At 48.9% G+C, this 20,904-nt stretch overlaps 1 protein-coding gene across 2 annotated transcripts in view; it reads right to left on the bottom strand.

Moving 5' to 3' along the window:
• The window catches only part of PRKCH (protein kinase C eta), a 113,352-nt gene that overhangs the window by 68,511 nt on the left and 23,937 nt on the right, over positions 1 to 20,904 (bottom strand). The window contains exon 2 of one of the 2 annotated variants that reach the window (XM_068682487.1): positions 16,718 to 16,781. In XM_068682487.1, the coding sequence (XP_068538588.1) occupies positions 16,718 to 16,781 (64 nt within the window). Of the gene's footprint in view, positions 1 to 2,558; positions 2,611 to 16,717; positions 16,782 to 20,904 lie in introns of those variants that run through there. The other variant, XM_068682488.1, reaches the window with a different exon arrangement.

Raw genomic sequence — 20,904 nt, 5'->3', positions numbered from 1 at the left:
ACCAGGCGGGACACACGGTGCAGCCCGGGGCTCAGCCTGCTTGCAGGCAGCCCGCGGTTCTGATATGGTTCACAAAGGGCCATTAATATTTAAAACATTCCTCAAAATTCACGTTTTCCCACATTACACCGTTGCATTATCCTGTGCATTTCTCCAGGTGCAGGTCTTCCAGGTGATCCTCACCCATGCTTACGTTCATACCACATTAAGTTACAGAAACTTTAGGGTTTGCTAAGCAGGAGACCGACTCCCGCGCTACTTGCAACATGCAATCAGCTCTTTTGGGTCCATGCTCTCCCCATTTCCCGATGCTGTCTGGAGTGAAAACGGGAGGGAGAGCCCAGCACACCTCAGGGCTGCAGGAGGCCATCTACCAGGCGATCTGGTTGATCCAAACACACGGCCACGTCCCACAGAATAAATTCCTCCTTCAGAGGGCCTGAGCGCTCCCCGACCCCTCACACCACAGCACAGAGCAGGTGAGTTCAGCCCTCCGACAACAAGGCCCAGGTGATTCTGAAATGGCGGACCACCACCAGCAGCTATCCTTAGCACCAAAACCACCTTAATCCCGACAGCCAGCCCTCACCAGGACGGCAATTCCTCAGCACACAGGCACCACCTATGCCAAATCGCCCACAGCATCGCTCTCAAGAGGCTGTGGGCCGAAATCATCCACCCAGTGCTCGAGCCTGCTTTCGGACAAGGTGGCCATTTAGTGTCACAGGGTGTAAGGTCACTGCAGAAGTCTTTCTGCTCACAGTCTCTGGAGTTTCCTACAGAATATAGATTTTCTGCTCCTGTGCTGACAGGATTTTACCAAACAAAGCGGCTCCAGACCACATGAGGAAGACCCAGACCTTGAAAAGCCTCTAATCTCTGGTGAAGCAACAAACCACCACGAATGGTTCGGATGTCCACATACTGCTAGAAAAACAAGCAAGCAATTACCCAGTGAAGGGAGTTGTCTGCGCTGATGGTTAAATTTGGACGTCTGTAACTATGGGGTACTTACTGCGCCTGGCTATCTGTAAAAGCGACTACAAAGCCAAGTACTAAAAAGCCTCTTCCCCTTTCCTCCTCTCCACTCAGGCCTAACACGTGTTTATGGCAGTGGAAATTCTGCGTGTGGAGGGAGAGGAGAATAAATAACCCACCGAGTCAGCCGGGGTTGGCTGCAGGCACCGGTGCCCCGTTCACCCAGCCGGCAGTGCAGTCACCATGCCCTGCCTGCCCCCGAGCCCACCCAATCCCACCTTCCCAGACAGATAACCCCCCTTTCCCCATCGCATACCTTTAGGACAATTAAGCACAACTGCTGTAATGAATTTATTTATCCATATTGCCCAGTGCCACTACCCACTGCTCCTTCCAGCAGTCCTGGCTGGAGCTCAGCTGCTCCTGGTGCAGGAAAGACAAAGCAAGCTCTGCTGGAGAGACACGTTAAGTCATTTCTCAACAAGCCTTTCTGGAACAGTTTTTTATTTATGTATTTATTCCAAGGGTTTCTTTCAGTTAAGTCCTTAAGTGGTGGTGTAACTACAGCAGTAAGACAAACGGAGGAGCTGCAGCATGACGTGCTGTGGAGCCCCTGCTCGCCTCGGAGCAGTCAGAGCGTGTCAGAGCTCCCCCATCAGAAATCAATCTCAGCCCTGCTACCGTAACGCTGGCACTACAAAGTATTCAGGTACGCCCTGGCACATGAAGATTTCTAGTGTTATAGTTCAGCACATGTCAATAAAACTTGCCTTTGAAAGAAAGATATTCAAAAAGCAATGTTAAGTAGTAATGCCAATAGATTAAAACTTAACGAAGCCTTTTTTATTAGTACCAGAATGTGTGCTGTCCTGTGCTCCCCTAGGAGCACCCCAAGCAAGATCCCATCACACTGAGCACCATATAGGCACGGAGCAGAGCCCAAGCACAGGGCTCACTGGGCTGCAAAAAGCACATGAGCAGACTGGAGGCCAGTGGCTGCAGCTCACAGCCCCTCACCGGCACCACAGCACAGAATAACTGCTGGGATCGGGCTGACGGCCCTCCTAGCCCATGTCCTGGCAGCGAGTAGTGGGAGGGTTTAGGAAACGAATACAAAAACCATCACCTACACTGGGAAGGAAAACACACACCCATCCTTTCCAGCCATCAGTGGTGCAGGAGCTCTCTCAGTGCTCACCTAACAGCAGGCTCCTTCCTATTTACTGAAAATAAACAGAGGCTAAACCCAGATGTTTATTTTCCAAGCTGGAAAACATGTATGCTATGAAAAAATCCCTTACAAAGACTTGGTGTATCAGTTAACCAAGAGTTTTATCATCGCAATCCCATGCATAGTCCAAACCACAGGAAGCCTTCCTAATTAAAACACCATAAACACAACGCAGCATTGAAGAAGCTGATAGCCCAGCTCTGAAAGGGGAAAAGGATTTAAAAGCTACGACCTGAAGCTGTACTTCCACGGCTGATTGTTCTGCTTCCCCACAACATGTGCTGTAGATTGAAAGCCTTTCCTTTCTTAAGGACTGCAAAGGTTTCTCTTCAGTTCACTCATAAGTTACCTGGACGTGTGAATCTGCCAAAGGCAAGCAGCCACATCCCCAGGAAACTTCTGAACTACACGGGTAGTGGTTCGCTTTCACTTCACATCCATGCGAGCTTCTGTCCTCCTGCAATTTCTATCAGTCTGTGCACAAAAACAGATCGGTTCAAATCCCAGCAGAGGCTTACAGCAAGGCAGACATGTGGCACATCAAACAGAGGCTGAGGCTCGTGTTTTAGCCAGCTGCTGTTTTCCTTCTAAAAGCAGAAGTTTGGTATGAAGACCAGAGAAAGAACCAGCTTGTGCTGGAGGGGCTGGGGTGTCTCCTACCAGCACTTGACAGAAAAGCCATTTTAATGGGCAGTTCATCTTTTAAGATGTCAACCAGTCGATATTGTCTGAAAGAACAAGAAGGAATAATAGAGCAATTTGCTCTGACTCCAAAAACCAGGAGTTTTCCCACTTGTGAGTATGAAGCAGTGTTCTCAGCAGTCTCAGAGATGCACAGCACATGCGATCATCGTTGCCCCAAACAGAGCATCAGGTCACACAGAATTACACACTCAAGGCAGGGCCTTTGGTTCTCGTCCACATGCTGAAGTAGGGCAGACCCCTTTCTTGTTTTTCTGCCTGGTTTAAGACATAAACCCATCTCAGCTCTCACCCTCAGCGCTAAGTGATCAGCAGCGTCTGTGTATCGAGGCTGAATAATGATTTTGGAGCGCAGCAGCAGTGAGAACAGGATCAATAAAGTTCAAGCAACAGCGCTAGCGAACATGACGGCGTTCAGCTACTGCCATAAATCCCATCACAAGCTTATTTCTGGAATCACACCGTGATGCCAAAGCTCTGGCAGCAACAGGAGGTGAGGAAGAGATCACGATGCTCAGCAGACACGTCTCAAGTTAGCACCAGGACCTTCTGGGGAAGTTCAATTTGCTTCGCAGTCTCTAGCACTTGGATGTAGCAGTGCCAGTGCCAAGGCGAGTTTGGAGGAGCTGGAGAGCCCAGCACGTAGCTGCCACAGGAGAGAAGAGGGCTGAGAAGTGGATGGCAGAGCCTAGTGCTAAGGCTCAAGAAGGAAGAGCTGCTTTATATCTGTTTGCATAAGTCCTGTGAGAAAGCGAGAGAGGAGGAAGAAGGCAGCTTGAGAAACTTAAAGCAACCAGCACGGGCGTATTCTGCTGCCACTTGGAGTCTACAGACCAGCTACGAATACTACAGAGGTTATTTTGCATAGTTTTAATCGTGATTGCCACACAGCTTTTCAGACACACGCAGAGCAATTCAAAAATCTGATTTTCCACATCTGCTCTTATAAATTCTGTGTTTTTTTTTTTTTAATCTATTTAGAAGTCTGCTTGTGGATGTTGACAGTTAGGAAGCAAGGCACTGCAGCATGTTGTACAGGGCTGCAAAACATGATGGTAAGGCTTTTTCATTCATTTCTACAGCAAGTAATGAAGAGGAAACGGGATGTGGAGAATAATGAAAGATTTCCCTGAACACGAACAACCCCATGCCACAAAAGACCGGGTTCTGAAATGGAAATCATCACATGCCAGCTGGTTTGTGCTGCCCAGGCCACAGGCTGCAGGAAAGATGCTGGCTGCCAAGGAGGATGTGTTTGATGGGAAAGCCACTTCCCTGTGCTTCCTTCTCCTTACAGCCACACCACAGTGAGAGAAGGAAAAGGACAGCTCCATTTTTCACCTACGTGTTTCTCTGCCAACAGCAAGAAACGTTTTTCTTATGCTCAGTTTGTCTTTCTGCCTCTACAAGTTTCTGCATTAGTTTGGAGATGGTAACCTCGTGATATTTGTTTGAAAGAGATACCAGGCTGGGGTGATAACAGCTAAGAACTGCCTCAACATGCACAAGGAGGAGATGCCAGGGGAAAAGGTTTTTAATTTTAAACTGGAGGAGGGACTTGACAGACAGCAGATCCCTGGAGCGCTGAACGGAGCCCTCTGGAGCCCCAGAAAGGCCCTATAACTGGAAGACCCACTAATATCTGTGCTGTACCCAGCAGGAGGCACACAATACCCATGCGGTGTGTAAAAGCAGGATAAATTAGTCAGGTCACATCCAGCGAGATGACAGACGGGAGCTTCCCTCCAGCTGCAGCTGAACGTGATCTTCCAGCTGCAGCCGGGCTGGGCGAAGGCTCCTGGCCCCAGCCCCGTGCTGCCTGCTCACGATGCTTTCCCCTCCCCAGCCCCTTGGCCCTGCCGGCCTCACTCCATGTGCAAACGTAACCCAGTCCTGTCATGCTGATCTGGGCTAGGAGCACGCAACAACAAAACCTGAAGCTGACCCACACAACTGTAATAACTGCGTCCCCTCCCCAGCTGGGATAGAGCCGCACATCCCCTTGGAGTCTCGGTTTTACTATACGATGGGGAAAATCCTCCTCCTTGCTTGAAGATGTATAAATAATAATACTACCTTGTACTTCTTCCTGCATCACTCGTTAAAGACTTAACGAACCGATTCCTCTCTCTCCTCCCCTTGCCAATTACACTCATTATTATTTCCTTCTGCTTAGGCAAGTGAATTTCCATTGTAAAACCTCCTGTTAGTCCTTCCCACCTATTAAACCGAAGAGAAAAATGTTGAGATGTGATTTATTGGGAAAGGAAACCATTTAAATGTATTATTCATTAAAAACAGGAAAATAAAACTAACAAAGCAACTTTGATCTTTCCCATGATTAATCCGTGCCCCAGAAGCCCTCCGTACCGTAAGTTTTAGAAGATTTCAAGCTACGCTGCGCCAGCTGAAGGGTACGAGCAGTACCGATGGAGTAACAGCATTAATAGGGCAAAGTTAGCAGCACCTGTGCAAAATCCTTGAGAAACACCTAATTGGCACACTGGGCAAACCAGCAGGGAGATCCTGAACTTTCCCCTGATCCCGACGCCTCGGGGCTCATGTGTGTTGTAAGAGCCAGCAGCTCATGCTCGTCGGTAGCTCAGCCGTCGGTGTTACAACACGCGGCGAGGAGGCCTTACCTCCCCAGGAAAGCGTGAGTTTCCAAGTGGCAGCTATTTTTAACCAGATGCAGCTTCGTGCTATTTTTAAGCAGATGCTCCAGGGACATCCTTCTGGGCTGCGTGACCAGCTTCGGGATCAAAATCAGCCAAGAGCATTAAAACCAGCGTGGCTGCACAAGGTTTCACGCTCAAGTCCATTTGCTTAGAAGCCGTGCCTTTATGTTTAAGCAATGCAGCTTTTCCAGAGAGATACAGGCTCAACATCTGTCTCGGAGAAGGGGCACCACCAGAAGGATATTCTTTATGTAACATGAGACAAAAAGCATAAAGAAAGCCTGTTGAAATGGGAATACCAAGCAGCTTGTAGCCAGCAGGACCCGAGGTCTTGCAGCAATTCGACAAATTGCAGCCACGTTACAGCACACTGCAGCCGTCCCTGGGATCAAACCTCAAGTTTCCTTACTTGGGGCACCGCATCTTGCGGTGGGAAAGCAAATTGTAACCAACAGCACAACTGGAACCTAGACAGGAAGAAATTAATTGGGAAAGTTAACTAAGTTGGACAAGTGACTTCAACGCTCCCCTTTTTCTGCTCTTGGGGCCATGCAGCAGAGCTCAGCAGTGCTTTTTCAGGACTTTGCTGGGTGTTTGCTCGGTGCTCCCTTGGAGGGATGCCCAGCACCTGAGTCACCAGCAGCAGCTCCTGGCCGCCTGGTCACCCAAATCACACCGAGCCAGCCCGAGCGGCCCGGCCGCACACTCAGCCCTGATTGCACAGCCGATCCCTGGTACTCTCGAGATTTCCATGTGGCAGCTTGCTAATCAGTTCCCTAATTGCAACAGCCTTAAAAAGCAGGTTGTTTACCATGTCGCTCTCCCACGCAGGTTCCCACACACCACGGGCTGAGCGAAACGCCGCCGCAGCAAGGCGTTTGTCAGAAAATAAATAAATTCAGCCTCCTGTGCTCCAAGCTTATTGCTGCCGTGAGGAGGCTTGCCAAAAGGCAGCGCCTCTTCTCGTCAAGACGGTCCCACCTCGGTAACGCGGCGAGGAAATCATCTGTCTGCAAGTGCTCAGCCCGGCGATAGGTTTGGCTTCACTTCGCAGCCCGTCCAAAAGCCCTCCTGCAGGCGGCACGGAGCATTTCTGCTCTGCCCCACACACTGCACCTGTCCCAGGGCTGGTGGATTATCATCGTTCCCCAGAGGGATTTCCTGTAGGGCCGTGGGCCAGGAGGAGTGTTTGGAAAAGACATCTGCCCCAGACAGCCTCCCGCCCGGCTAATGCAGCCAGACGTGACCGCTCCCACCACCCCGTCTCTCCCCCGACAGGGTTTTTCACACTGCGATCCATATTTCTCCATTTCAGAGATACATCTCCAAGATTTCAAAAGCAGATGTCCCAAATCTACACGGCCACAGCTTGGAAAGCGCTGGGTGCCACATGGGCAGGGCGTTGCTTGCCTTGGCTCAGGATCTCTGCGCCGAGGGAAGGGGCCCTGCAGGTTCCTCCAGCTCTCCAACAGCCACCAGAGCCACCAAACCCATTTCATTCCCACAAACGGCCGGCCCCTTCCACGAGGTGTAAGAGCAGCAGCACTGAGGACGTGCTCTGCCTCCCTGAGGGCTCTCCCATCTCACCCACCTCGACTAATGAAGACGCAGAGGTGGCTGAGCGGGAAGGAAGCCACTTTCTCCACCAGCTTGTGATAGACACCTAAGCCTGCAGCTCCTTTCATCTCCTTGCCAGCACCTCACGGAGCAGGAACATACGGGGAGGGAATTTGGTTAGGCTCAAACGGCAGGAGATGAAAGTCAGACTACAGCTTGATGCTCCCAACAGTGTCCTTGCACTGCGTTAAGCAGTTCTTCCCCTGTACAGCAGCGCCGTGCCTTCCTGCCAGATTCTTCATCCATCCCTGACGTGCTCGGGGCTGTGCAGGCTGGAGGTGAGACATCTTCCTCTGCCTTTGGTTGCTCTGCAGTGTGACTGCTATCAGGGGCTGCATCACCAACATATAAGAAGGCCGGGTGTCAGGCACAAATTTCAGCATTTCCTGACGTTTGGGAGTTTGATTTTGTAACTTCTGTGACATCCCTCAAATTAAAAGGTTTTTCTTTTTAAGATGATTTTCGAAATAAAGAAAAGCATCACTGAAAACAAGTTACAGACACGGGAACTGTGGCAGCCTTCCCCTAGCTCACCAGCAGGGCTGGTCCCATGCACACAGCGCTGTCCTCGCTCCCTGGAACAAAGTGAGAAACAGAGGAAAGGGCTGGATCCATGCAGCAGATCCAGCTCTGGTGACAGAGGGACATGCTGGCTCTACAAGTTTCACACCTTGAAGGGAGAAAAGAGCTGAGATTCTGGAATAAAAACTTGCTCTTCTACTGTCCCCCCAGCTCCTCTAGCACACGTCCTTATTCTCCCCTACCCACCCTCTGAGCTTCTTGAAAATCTTTGTTCCCTGCAGCTTCTGTCCACCTCCACCATCATCTCCCCCCAGCCCAGTCTCCTTTTTCCTTCCACCCCTCTTTCTCTCTCTCTCTGTCCTTCTTCCTTTTTGTCCTCTGTCCTTCCTCCCAGGTATATTTTTTTCCCAAAGGCAGCAGAAGGCAGATGGAGGCTGCGGAGGCTCTCATCCCTCCCACCCTCTCTTCTGCCAAGCCTGAGGTCACCCTGGCAGAATGACACCGGGATCTTTTTGTTCAAAGCCGTATTTTGATCCAGCATCTCGTTCTGCAAAACAACTGAATCATTTCGGCTGAAGCATTCCAGAAAACAAACATAAAACAGCTGGCACTAAACCCCATCAGACAGCATGTCAAGCTGGGAACACTCAGGAACAGCCCAAAACAGGGGCGTATAAATTGTGAGCATTAGGATCCACCTCTGAAAGCACCACTAGAAGACGAGCTGTGCTTAACTGCAGCTTACCGAAGGCTGAAGACCCCATTCTGCTTGGCTGCCAGCAGCTTTCCCAGAAAGGTTGCTATCTCACCTTAGAAAGCAAATTAAAGGGTAAAGATGGGAAAGGCAAGGTTTAAATAGCAAAATAATTCTGAGCACGTTTAGGGTTGCATGTAGGTGGCAGATGTCCCTGTACTTCTTTCTACCTTGTCTGGCACTGATCAGCTCAGCCCAGACCCTTTCTTTCCCTCCCCAAAGGCTTTCTTAGGATTGTGAGGAAATTTCCCAAGGCTTTGCATCATCCCAGTCCCACAGAGTGCAGGAATTCACTGCCACAACATCTACAAGAAGCAGCAGATTGGTGCTGTCAGTCCTCCTCATATCAGTAGGGTCAGAGTGATCGGTGGCCATACCTTGCCCCCTGCAAGCACTAACGACCGATGAACACCTTCCAGGTAAACTCAGGTAATTAAGCACTGTGAACCACTGGGATTTTGTTACCACACACGTCCTCTGATGCTGACAGTCCTGGCAGATCTCCTCACACACCGAGTCCAACGCTGCCCCAGGTGCCAGAGGCTTCTGGGCTCCTTACGGGCAGGGCTGCCAGACACGAGGAAAACCCTCGCCTGTTGTGGCAGCACCCAAACGAGCAGTCTCCTCCAAAACCCAGAGTTGTCAGGCCTGGATATTAAATGGTATGGTGCCCGATTTAATAGTTGGTGGAGGTGAGGTTAAAACAAAACAAAACCTAAGAAAAACAACAGCAGCAAACTGTATAGCTTTTTTTCTGCTGCAGGTTTACAGGGTGATGCTATGTAAAATCCTTGGGCTTTTGGTAAGCCATTCACCTATTTGATCAGTCAGGTACCTCAGGAATTGTGGCTTAGGGGAAGGCGAGCACAGCCAGAAGGTGTGCTGATGTCCTCCATCACCCCACCTCCATCCTGGTGCAGGCTGTGATCCAGTTGCCCCCGTCAGCAGAGGATGATCACCAGGCAGGGAGCAGCGAGGGCAGGGCTGCTGTCGTCATCCCCGGCCGCAGGATCGGGGTCCCAGCCTCCAGCAGCTTCGTGCCCGGCTCCTTTCAGCCCACGTTTGCCACTCCGCTGTGCTGCAGCACAAACACCCGCTCCGGCACAGCGCTGTCCTCCAAGGCCAAGCAGATAGATGCAGCTCCTCTGGGAACCACCGTCACTTCTTCCAGGAATCACAGCAAAATAAAATCTCTGTTCCTCATTACGGCCAGGAACACTGAAATCCCACAGCAGATTGCAAGCTTGCATATTTATATTTAGGTTTGCAGAGCCTAGACAAAACACAGCCCACTGGAAGTCAAGTTAACCCTAATACTGCTGTTTGTTGTATTTCTATGGTGTCTGGATATCTACACAGGTGGCAGATGTCGGCAAGCCATGAATTACTACAAGAATCCCTCAGCTTTACATTTACTGCTCTACCTGTGGAGCTCAAATCAGTCACCTTCCAGGAAATAAAGGTGGTCTTGTGACTGCACAACGGGCTGGGGGCTGTCCACCTCCCGGCTCTGCATTAGAGCCCCCTCCATAACACTGAGCAAAGGCAAAAATAAAAAATTTTAATGGAGGAGAGTCATTTGTAAGATGTAAGAATGCCAGGGTACAAAAAAATAAAATAAATCAGGTTCTCCCTGCATTACTTATATTTGAAATTCACTGTGCAAAGTTTAAAAACTTCAATTTCCTTTTAAAAAAAAATTTGTTCAGACTTCCACCATTAACAGTAATAACTCTTCAGTACCCTCAAGCTTGCCCACATTATCTATCTTTCAAGGCTGGGCTGCCTCACAGTGGCTCCCCAAGCCAGTGTAAGCCTGAACAGGGCAAACACAAGGCTGTCCTACAGAAGATGTGGTCCAGCCCCTTCTGCTCCCGGCATTTCATAGCCCAAACGATATTTCTGGGATCACCCAAAGGCACCTCCCTGCCAAAAGGATCTCCAAGTTGTCCTTTGTGGTTGCTCTGACTTTGAAATTCTCTCCTTGGATCTTCAGAGCTGCTGAAAATTTTTTACATCCTTGTGCTTAGCTCGTGGAGCTAAGTCCTTGGCTTAGTGACACCTACGGAGCCACTCTCACTCCTGCTGGCCTGGCTGATTCAGGAGCGCAGAGCATCTTTGGTGATGCTCCTGGTCTCCATACGGACACAATCTTCTCAAGGGTGCACTTTGGGGGGATTTTTCCCCAACATTTCCCCAACTCTACATTGTTCTGACCTATTCCCTTCTCAAAGAGTAGAGCTGACCCAACACAGGCTGCACCTGGAAATCCCTTGCCTGAAGCACGCACATTTGTGACCAGTGTAAAGCAATCAGGCATCAGGGGAAAAAATTTACAGGAGTGTAGAAAAATGCGTCCCCGGCTGCTCTGTCCCATGTAAGACTTTGGGCTCATCATTAAAGACCTCCTTGTTCTCAGGCTGTGCACCTAAAGCAGCAAAACAAATTTTTACCCTGTCCCACACTGATATTTCCTGCTCAGATCAGGAGGATCTCTGGGCAGCATCCAATACATGCCTGAAAACTGCCTGGCTCGGGCTAGTAACCCAAAACAGAAGAGTTGCCCAACTGGCCAGCAGCTGAGAACAAGACATTTTTTCATTCTTGGTTCCCAGTTTCAAATAATTACTCCCCTGACTCTAAAAAACAGGCTGAAAACAGTTATTACCGCAGGTCACTGAGGACCAGTAAACATCTTTTTTTCTCCGCCTTGTGCAAGAAACTAATAATGTGTCTGCCACGGAGCTTTGGTGGGGCTGAGAAGCCGCATGCAGCGCAGCCCTTTTTAGCACAAAGGCTGTACCCACTTAAAACTTTGGGGCTGCAGGTCTTTGCTGGTTTCTGTCTGAGGAAATGCTATTTCTTAAGACAAAAACCATTTCACATTAGAAAAAAAACAACAACAATGTGTTCTAAGAAAAACAACAGCAGAAGACAAAGCTGGTGCTTGAGAACAAACCATCCCAAACGTGCCACGTGACAGCTGCAAGCTGAAGAAACGTTTCCTGCTTCAGAGGCAGGTTCAGGCTTCCTTGCTGCTGCAAAGCCTACCTACATTAAATATTTAGCAAGGGGTGCTATATCTGCTCCACTGCTTGGCTTTTCAATATTCTCTTTGTTCTATTTCTTGCCCAGAACTCAAATTTTTCCTTGTCTTTCCTGACGCTGAAAGAAAGAAAAAAAAAAAAACACACAACCATCACTTACCTCACAACACTGAAATTAAAACTGAACCTCAAGCCAGAATTATCACTTTGAGTGGCAATGTCAGAAAAAAAAAAAAAAAAGAGGCAAATTACAAGAGTTCAAAGCACTGAAATAGAAGCACTTCATTTTCTACGGAGTTTGCTTCATTCATTAATTCAGTCAAATCGTTACTTTGTATTACTTTCATTAGCTTTGCTCAAAATTAAAAATAGCAAATAAGCCAGAGAGATGGCAAACCTTGGGCAGGGCAGTGTTGTAGGCAAAGCAGCTGGAGGGCTCCAGTGCTGGAAGGGAGAGAGGCTCACATCGTCCTGCAGGTGCACGCCAGGGGCCTCACGGTGCCCATCCTGACCCCAAAGATTTGTGCCACAGACCTCAGCCACATGGGGGACAGCACGGAGCTGCCTCTTGACAACTTTGTCTTCATGCCAGGGTGTTTCCAGGTGCCTTCCAGGAGTGCTGGGGCTCCTGAAGAGCCTCCTCAAGAGCCGTGGTCCTCAGGGCTGCGGCAGGGCCAGACGGCCTCACTGCAGCACTGCTTGGTCCCGCTGCTCCCCGCTCCCATCCCCAGCTGAAAACACACCCATAGACATAGCAAATTCACAGCAAAGGCATCTCTAGCAGAAGCCAATTTATTTACTTTCAAAAGAGACTTGCTGAGGAAGCTCCTGTCTCATTGCTATCCCTGTGAGAAGTAAGGTCTGATGACGAAGTAGGAACATCAGCACTAAAAGAAAGCCACTAACCCAGTGCTGGATTTAAAATAAGTAAAGGAAGGCAGATAGCCTCATCCCTGCCTCCCCTGGGAACCCTTACCACAGCCAGGCCCAGCTGGACACGTGGAAATCCTACAAACGGGCTCCCAAACACGGCTCTGCTGCTTCTGGCCATGCCAAAACACCTCAGGAGGCAGTGACAGATGGGCATGGAGGAATTTACAAAGGACTAATCTGTTACCAACTGTGTATTTTCTGCACTGCACTCGTCTTCACAGCACGTCAACATTTCTTTCGGCCACAGAAGCGCCGTCCTCTTCCTCTGTTCTCACAGCGAATAAGGCAGAACCAAATTATATTTTTGGTCAAAAGAACTTTTCATCAGACAGAAAACAACCACTCCCAAAGCCAGAAAGTACAAGCTGCCAGCACCACCGGGACTGTCTATTTTGGGTACGTTTTCTAGGACAGCGAAATAATTGAGTCTCAGGTGCATCTAACGTCTGGGACTTCTTTATTCCTCCCTCCCCTCCTCTCTGTCCCTCTCTTTAGTTACTTTTGTGGTCTTTCACTTTACCAGAATCACATAATAGTGGCTGAGGTTCAGTGAACTTGGTCATTTCTATAGACAAACAGTTAGCTCTGCAAGAAAACACCTCTCAAACGATTCACACGTTGGCCAGTTGGTGTGAACACCGGCAATAGGCACTGACCCTCCCTCTACCTTTGCTCAGTGAGAGCTTTCAGAGGCCTTCTCAAAGTTAGATTCTCCCCACAGTTCACACTAACCCCATTATGTTTTTTTTCTCCTTTCTCCACCACTGTCTATTGAAAGAAGTCAGAAGGAGATGCTGTGGAAGCACACGGATGGCTCGAAAAGTGGATCTACTGACACTGGCACATCCTTCTTTTTACTTTAGCTGACTTTTTTTTTTCTTCAACACCATGTCGCAGCTGCTGGCTACATTTCAAAGCAGGAAACGCACCAGAATTACACTGTGCTTGAGTCACAAGAAAATGAACAGAAGTCCTAAAACATCCCATTGCTTGAAACTCCCTGCGTGGAGTCTAATGCAAACTCCTAATGTAGGTAGTTGGGTTTTATGTGTACGTATAGGCAGACACAGGCAGCCTTCACATGGTCCCTGCCAAGCTGGCCATAACCAGCAGTGAGGACGTGGTAGCAGTTGTCCTCTCAACTGGGGCAAACAAGAGGGAAGCCACCTTTTGGACTTTCAAGTTGTGAGTGATTGACAGGCTGCTTTCCAAAAATTTAATTTCCAATAAACCTCTATCTCCACATTTCTGGGGGAAAAAAAAAAAAAAAAAAAAAAAGAGGAAACAATAAAATAAAACACGATATTATAAAAAATATCTCAATAGTTTTCAGAAACCCTTCCCTGACTGATGCCTTAACTTCCCAATTTGAAAGAAGCGCAGTACAGTACCTGCACTTAGACTTGCCCTGGATTATGTCTGCTCTTGGAAACCCTGAATATGACCACCCCATGGGACTGACCAGTCAAGAAAAGCCCCAAGAGCCCCTTCGTCTTCCTGCTCTTCCAGTTACTACAGAGGAAAGAGAAGTGAACTATTGCCAACATTGCCCGTTTTCCTCTGAAAGCAGAAGCAGTACTGACATCCAAGTTCTCCATCTCTCACCTTTGAGATCCCAGTAGCAACAAAACTTAGACAATTAACACTATTTCTAATGTCTTCTCACCCCTGTTGCTGTCTAGGAGCCTCCAGTCTTCCAAGAAGAGTCAGCTCCTCCTAGCACACCTTTGTATCCTCCCTGATCCCTGGTGACAAACCAGGGATCTTCCCAAATTTGCTCTTCCCAAATTAACTCCAAAAAGACATTCGCACGTCCCCTACAGTCCCCTGCCAAAGCACAGCTGTAGGGAGTGTCCCTAAGAGGAGAAATGGTAAATGATCTGCCTGCATTGTGTGCCACAAGGGTGCCCACCAGACCCCAGCCTCCATATGTAGATGGAAAAAAATGTGTGTTCTTTGACAGATAAAGAACTGAAAGTTGAAGCAATACTTTGTGGGCGGCCCAGATTTACACAGAAAGTGAGTTTCAACAGAAAACTGAACTCTGCCCTTCTCTGCCCTGCTGCAATGCCCTGCCAAGGGGCTGTTCTCCCCTCCACTCTTATTCCCTAATCCTCTGAAAACAAGAGGAGCAGACTGCATCGCTGCTGTAGCAAGAAGCCAGTGGCTTTCACTGTATACAAAATGATGCTATTTGACTTCTTGCATCAATTCTAGCCTAAGAACATCAGGACACCCTACAAATCAATGACACACTGCTCACCAGAGGCCTTTGCTCCCACCAGCAGCACCACCATGTGCTGTAATGCTGTACTGGGAGACGAGATGCCAAAGAGCCCATTCCCCACCAGCTCAGGCCCAGACCAACACCCCTGCTACTCACCTGGCCTGCTGCCTTGAGTCACGGCTGCACAAAGCATCCCCACTCCTCCCTAACCAACAGCCCCTCTCCCCCACCCATGGTTTCCCGCAGTGCATCACGTCTTGAAGAACAGCTCTCCACTTACACGCATCTGAGACACCATATTAGCCTGGAGGTTCCTTCTGCTAAGCCACCAAAACAAGCCAGGGAAAGGTCCTTGCAGCACCTCTGGGCATTATTCTCTCTTCTCTCTAGCTCTGGTCAGTAAACAGGAGATAACAGCACTGACTAAAGCTCCTTCAGCCTCCTGAGATGCCCTTCAAACAGTTGTCTCTCCTCCTTCTTGCTGTTGGTCATTTGTGGACATGCAATACAGAAGCTAAAATGCAGTTGTGCGCCTGTGCTGCCCCAGGGACAGGCAGAGGCACAAAGCCACCTGATATTTACTTGGAAAAATTCAGCACAGTGGTATGATGCTCCCTGTCTTCCCCATCACTCCCAGACCATACATTTCCTTAGGGGTCAAAGCCAGGCTTGCTGCTCTCCCCTAACACACCTCCTGCAAGCAGCATTACGCCCTGCTCATGGTCCCTATGGGTACGAGCAGCCCCAGGCTGTGTGCAGAGATACCTGCAAAACCCTGCTGCTTCAGAGCACGGCATCTCTCTGCAAACCCTTGCCTGGCACTCAGGTACAGCTCAGCTGGTCACACGTTGGTCTTGAATGCTTTAAAATGCCGCAGCTGCCCTGCAAAGAGCAGCACACACCTGTGGTATGCACCACCTCTGACGAGCTGAGCTCTTTGTCAGCTCCCTACCCACCACAGCAGGCTGCAGAACCAGCAGAGACGCAGCTCCCCAAAAGGGTCAGAGCAAATCACGAGCTTACTTTCAAACCTGCGTTTGAAAAACAAAAGGCAGGGGTTTTGACACGCTTTGTCCTGGGCAGCTAACGCAACACGCAACACGTGAGCTATGTGAGCCACCAGCAGCCCCTGCAGCACCCTGAGCCCTCCTGGCCTCCAGGACAGAGCAGTAGCAGGGTGAGCTGCCCCTGCAGCAGCCCTGGTGCTCCCTCTGATCCTGTGTAGAATGAGAGAAAGCATTAGAAATCCAGCACCCCGAGACCGAAGGTAAAGGGCAGTGGAGCAGGTCTTGCCTTGATTCTTGGCTCCTGTACAGAAAACATCCCCCAAAGTTCCAGGCTGCAGCTAAAACAAGTAACAACAGTAAAGGTCTAAGGAAAATCATCATCTTTTTTTTTTTTTTTAAGCCCTGTTCCAGATTTCCTGGGTTCCTCCAGCACAGCCGACATCCAAGCTTCCACCAGAGTTCACTGCTATCTCAACAAACAGCAGGGAAATTAAAACCATCACGCTATAAAAGATGGTTATGGAAAGAAGTATCTGCCTGGATACTTTTCCAGGGCAGCTTTTGCACTAAAATTTTTTCCGAGTTTCCTGTGCAAAGTGAACTCTGGGAACAGAAATGCACGTGAAGTAGATGGGAATCATTACGGAACAAAAGCCATCCAGATGTCTGAAACATGCTCTACACGCTCCTGATCTCGCCCTTCAAGAGGCATGCAGGTGAAAAGTACAAGTGACAAAAACAATCCGTTTGAAGGACAACTTCAGATAAATAAAGCAGGCTGAGCATGAATCAACTCCCTGGGCCCGAGATCAGAGCAACAAGCAGACCAGATGGACTGCAGCACGTGAGGTTAGCAGCAGCCCTTCTGAACTTGCCAGCCACTTGAGAAGCCTTTGGTGTGCAACAACGTGCAGCCTGCGTGGGCAAAGGTGTTCACTTGCACACTGCTTGGTGACCGATGGCAATAGCACACGCCAAAAGTGAGCTGTTAACCAAAACAAGCCAAAAATAAGGCCCTTACCTTCTGTGAAGCTGCCGGTAAGGGTTATGACGACAAACACTTTACCTTCTGGCTCCAAATCCACCTGAAAAAGTAAAGGCAACGTTAGGAGATTGTTTTGAAAGATCCTACCAACATATGATAACATATGAAGCTGTATGTACTCTCATGCACACCCTTAATTATACAGTAAATTAAGCATCCATGCTTCAAATTATTCAGTATTTTTAAGAAAAAAGGAGGAATCAAGTTCCTTATTTTTTAAAGGAGCCTTGAGTGTTGAACAGTCTCTTCCATTCAACACTTTCTTCTTGCTAGAAGAAATAACGATTAAAATAAAATAAATTTTAAAAGAAAAACTGGTTAATAGTGTTCCAGTTTGTCAGATAAATGAAGCAGTTATTACACTAAACACAGAATTGTCTCAAAAGATTCACTTCTACCTGTTTGGTGCATTATACACTTATTTCTTCCCTATTATCTTATCCCATTGAAATTGTTTCAGTCTCTCAAAATACCACCTGTCCTGAGGTAAACTCCCGTTTCTGATATAAATCACCTTTTGACCTTAAACCACAGAAAACAGGAAACGGTCAGTGCTGTTCCCTAAAGACTTGTTGTCATTTAATCTAAATGAGGTAGAGATACAGACTAGAATTGTAGGGATTTGAGACTCCATCCCAGTGTCAGTCAAGCCGTCCCCGAAAGGAGGGGGTTTGTTGGTGGTGGTTGTTTGTTTTGAGGTTAGCAGCTTTTCAGTTTTCAGTTACATTTTTAATTAAGGTCTTGTTTCTCTTTTTTTTTTCACCAACTAAATTTTAGCAAAGTCACAGCTGAGAAGCCCTGAAGTTTGAGTCAACTGTCACACAGAAACCTCACTTAAAGGGGGAAAAGAAAAGCACCCCCTCTGTACACCCCCAAATTACAAGGATAAAATTAGCGAAGAGGAGCTTCACACCTCGTGAGTATTGACAAGCCGTGCGGAATGGGAACTCTGAAAATAGAGCTCTCTGGAGGGATGACTAAATAGCAGCGTTTCAAACCATTTCTGCTGTTGTGCAGTCACCTTTTCCTGGTCAGACAAAAAGAAAAGCAAGCCTTCCCCATCAACAGCGCCGACTTCCCTCACGGAGGTGCATTTAACACACCTTCGTGGGCAGCCTGATCTAGTGGGTGGCATCGCTGCCCATGGCAGGAGGGATGGAGCTGGGTGATGTTTAAGGTCTCTTCCAACCCAAGCCATTTTATTTTATGATTTGTGTGCACACTGTGGAGAGAGCCAAGAGGAGATGCTCTGGGCAGATGACACACACCACCACCGTGCTGCTCCCCAGCCTCAGATTTCTTGCTGAAGTCAAGAAGTTGTTTTCAAACTGTTGGGAATTTGTTAGCATGAGCAGAAGGAATGCATTTAAAGAAAGGAAGATAGGACGTCCTACTGACGTGACTCCAGCTCCAGAGCAGAAGTGACATATCTCCATCAGTGGGATGCAAATCATGGAAAGTAGGGAAAATCCTATCATAATGTTGATTGTATGGATACTGTATTTTCCACCCTCTAAGAAAAATAACACACACACACACACACCCCTCAGAAAACAAAACAAAACAAAACAAAAAACAACTGAATTAAATATTTAGCTTTGATTCAGGATTAATTTGGGGTTTGCAGGGGCTGCCTATTGCACTGGCTCACAGCAGGTGTGTTTTAACAGCCCTCTGTCTCCATTAATATGGAAAACATTCCCCCAAAAACTTCAGCTTTAGTGATACCAGGCACCATTTTTGTCTAAATTTCAGTTCACTGGGGAGACACGCAACTTTGAAAAGAAATTATTCTCTCAAAACACATAGTATTTATAGCATATATGTACAGTCCCCCAAACTGCTTTATGGACTATCCAGATTTCAGGACTTAGGGCAAAATCCTTGTTCACATCAGTTTCCAAATCATCCTTCAGTGTGTATCATTTTTCTACCAACCTCTGTGGACAGTGCTATGTTAGACTCCTGCTTTCACATTCACAAAGAGAATCTTTTTTTGCTTCTTTTGAAATATAAGGTCTCCAGTGCAATGAGGAACACTCTGTTTTGTCCTGAAAACAAGGTTTGTGGAGATACAAGCAGCCTGAGACCAGGAGATGCAACAGAAGCCTCATTTGCCAGAGCACAGACAAAATTTGGTCCCAGCTCCATGACACACCTTGTTCTCCCTCCCTGCAGGTGAGATCCCTCTGCCCAGGGTAGCAGAGTCTCACAAAACAGCAAGAAAAAAATATTGTGCAAGTAGTAGCAGGAGGCTTATAAAGCAATCTCTCTCCCCTCCAGACTTTGCGATTGAAGACCACTCAAATCCCCTACTCCAACCCAGCAGCCATGCTCATGTCCGATTTAAGAGCACTCAATTAAGAGGATGTAACTACACCCAAGACCTCCTCATGGCACATGTCGGCAGGATCTAATGAAACATTACAGCCGAAAGGCTCCAAAATGAGGAGTGAAGCCCCAACACACCAAGTGCTGCAGAAGCAGGATGTGTTTTGGCACACCAGCACCCTGCTGGATGCAGGACTGACTGAACTGCTTAACACCTTGGACATCTCTGTTGGTGACATGGGCAGTGGGATCGAGTGCACCCTCAGCATGTTTGCTGGTGACACCAAGCTGTGGGCAGGGCTGCCATCCAGAGGGGCCTGGGCAGGCCTGAGAGCTGGGCCTGTACGAACCTCATGAGGCTCAACAAGGCCAAGTGCAAACTCCTGCACCTGGGCCGGGGCAATCCCAAACCCAAACCCAGGCTGGGCAGAGAATGGGTTGAGAGCAGCCCTGAGGAGAAGGGCCTGAGGGTGGTGGTAGATGAGAAGCTCAACATGAGCTGGCAATGTGTGCCTGCAGCCCAGAAAGCCACCCATGCCCTGAGCTGCATGAAAAGCAGCGTGGGCAGCAGGGTGAGGGAGGGGATTGTCCCCCTCTGCTCTGCTCTCCTGAGACCCCACCTGGAGCCCTGCACCCAGCTCTGGGCCCCAGCACAAGAAGGATGTGGAAGTATTGGAACGAGTCCAGAGGAGGCCACGAGGATGATCAAGGGGCTGGAGCCCCCCTGCTGTGGGGACAGGCTGAGGGTGTTGAGTGACAGGACAAGGAGTAATGATTTTAAGCTAAAAAGGGTAGGTTTAGATTAGATATTGGGAAGAAATTCTTTACTCTGAAAGTAAAGTGAGGCCCAGGCCCAGGCTGCCCCGAGGAGCTGTGGCTGCCCCATCCCTGGCAGTGCCCAAGGCCAGGCTGGATGGGGCTGGGGGCAGCCTGGGCTGGGGGCAGGGGTCGTGCCCATGGCAGGGGCTGGGATTCGATGGGCTGTGAGGTCCCTGCCAACCCAAACCAGCCTGGGATTCTGTAAAACCTACAGCCTGTGTAATGCAAGAGGTTAAACCAGACAGTCTTAACAGTCTCCCTGGTCTGACACTGATAGCAGCAACAAGATAAGATACGATGGAATAAAATCATTGAATTTAATACTCTCCTGATAGAAGTGTGGCTTTTGGACCCGCCCTGATTTCCTTTAAAGATGAAATGTGACCAGCTAGGCAGCAGCCAAGCGGGTATCTGAGCTCAACCTGCAGCTACGTGGAAAGTGCCTGAAACAGAAAATCATCTCTGACCCAGAAAACCGAAAGCAAACTGGTGCCTTAATACCTGACCACAGACGAGCCTGCCCGAGATCATGGAGGGGCCTCGTGCTGGCTCCTGGCACTCGAAGCCCTGGAAGCTGCAGTGCTGCTGAGGGCAGCCGATGCTTACGCACCACGGTGATACATCGCTGAGCCGCTCGCTAAACCGAGGCCCTGGAGCCAACCTCTGCGATCCCCGTGGCACGGCTCCCGGTGCTCCTGGCCCTGCTTTACACCTTTATTAGTGCCTTCATGCTTAGTGCTGCAGCTACAGGAACAGCCCGCGCTTCAGGATAGCCCTACTGAGCCAGCAAGTGACCAAAGCCACGTTTGGGCACGAGGAAATGTGCCCGCACCAATCTGAAGCCGGACACCCACAAACGAAAAGTGTGGCACCCCACTTCTGCCCCCAAAAGGAGGAACTCCTAACACAAGCCCTCCTTCAATCTCTTCAGACAGTGAAGAGCATCTATCACTAGCATGCACGTCCCCAGAGAGAGCAGATTTCTCACTAGGCTCTGCATTTAATGCCATTTG

Source organism: Anas acuta, chromosome 5 (genome assembly GCF_963932015.1).
Source record: "Anas acuta chromosome 5, bAnaAcu1.1, whole genome shotgun sequence".
NCBI classification, from domain to species: domain Eukaryota; kingdom Metazoa; phylum Chordata; class Aves; order Anseriformes; family Anatidae; genus Anas; species Anas acuta.
This window is presented reverse-complemented; position numbering and strand designations above follow the sequence as displayed.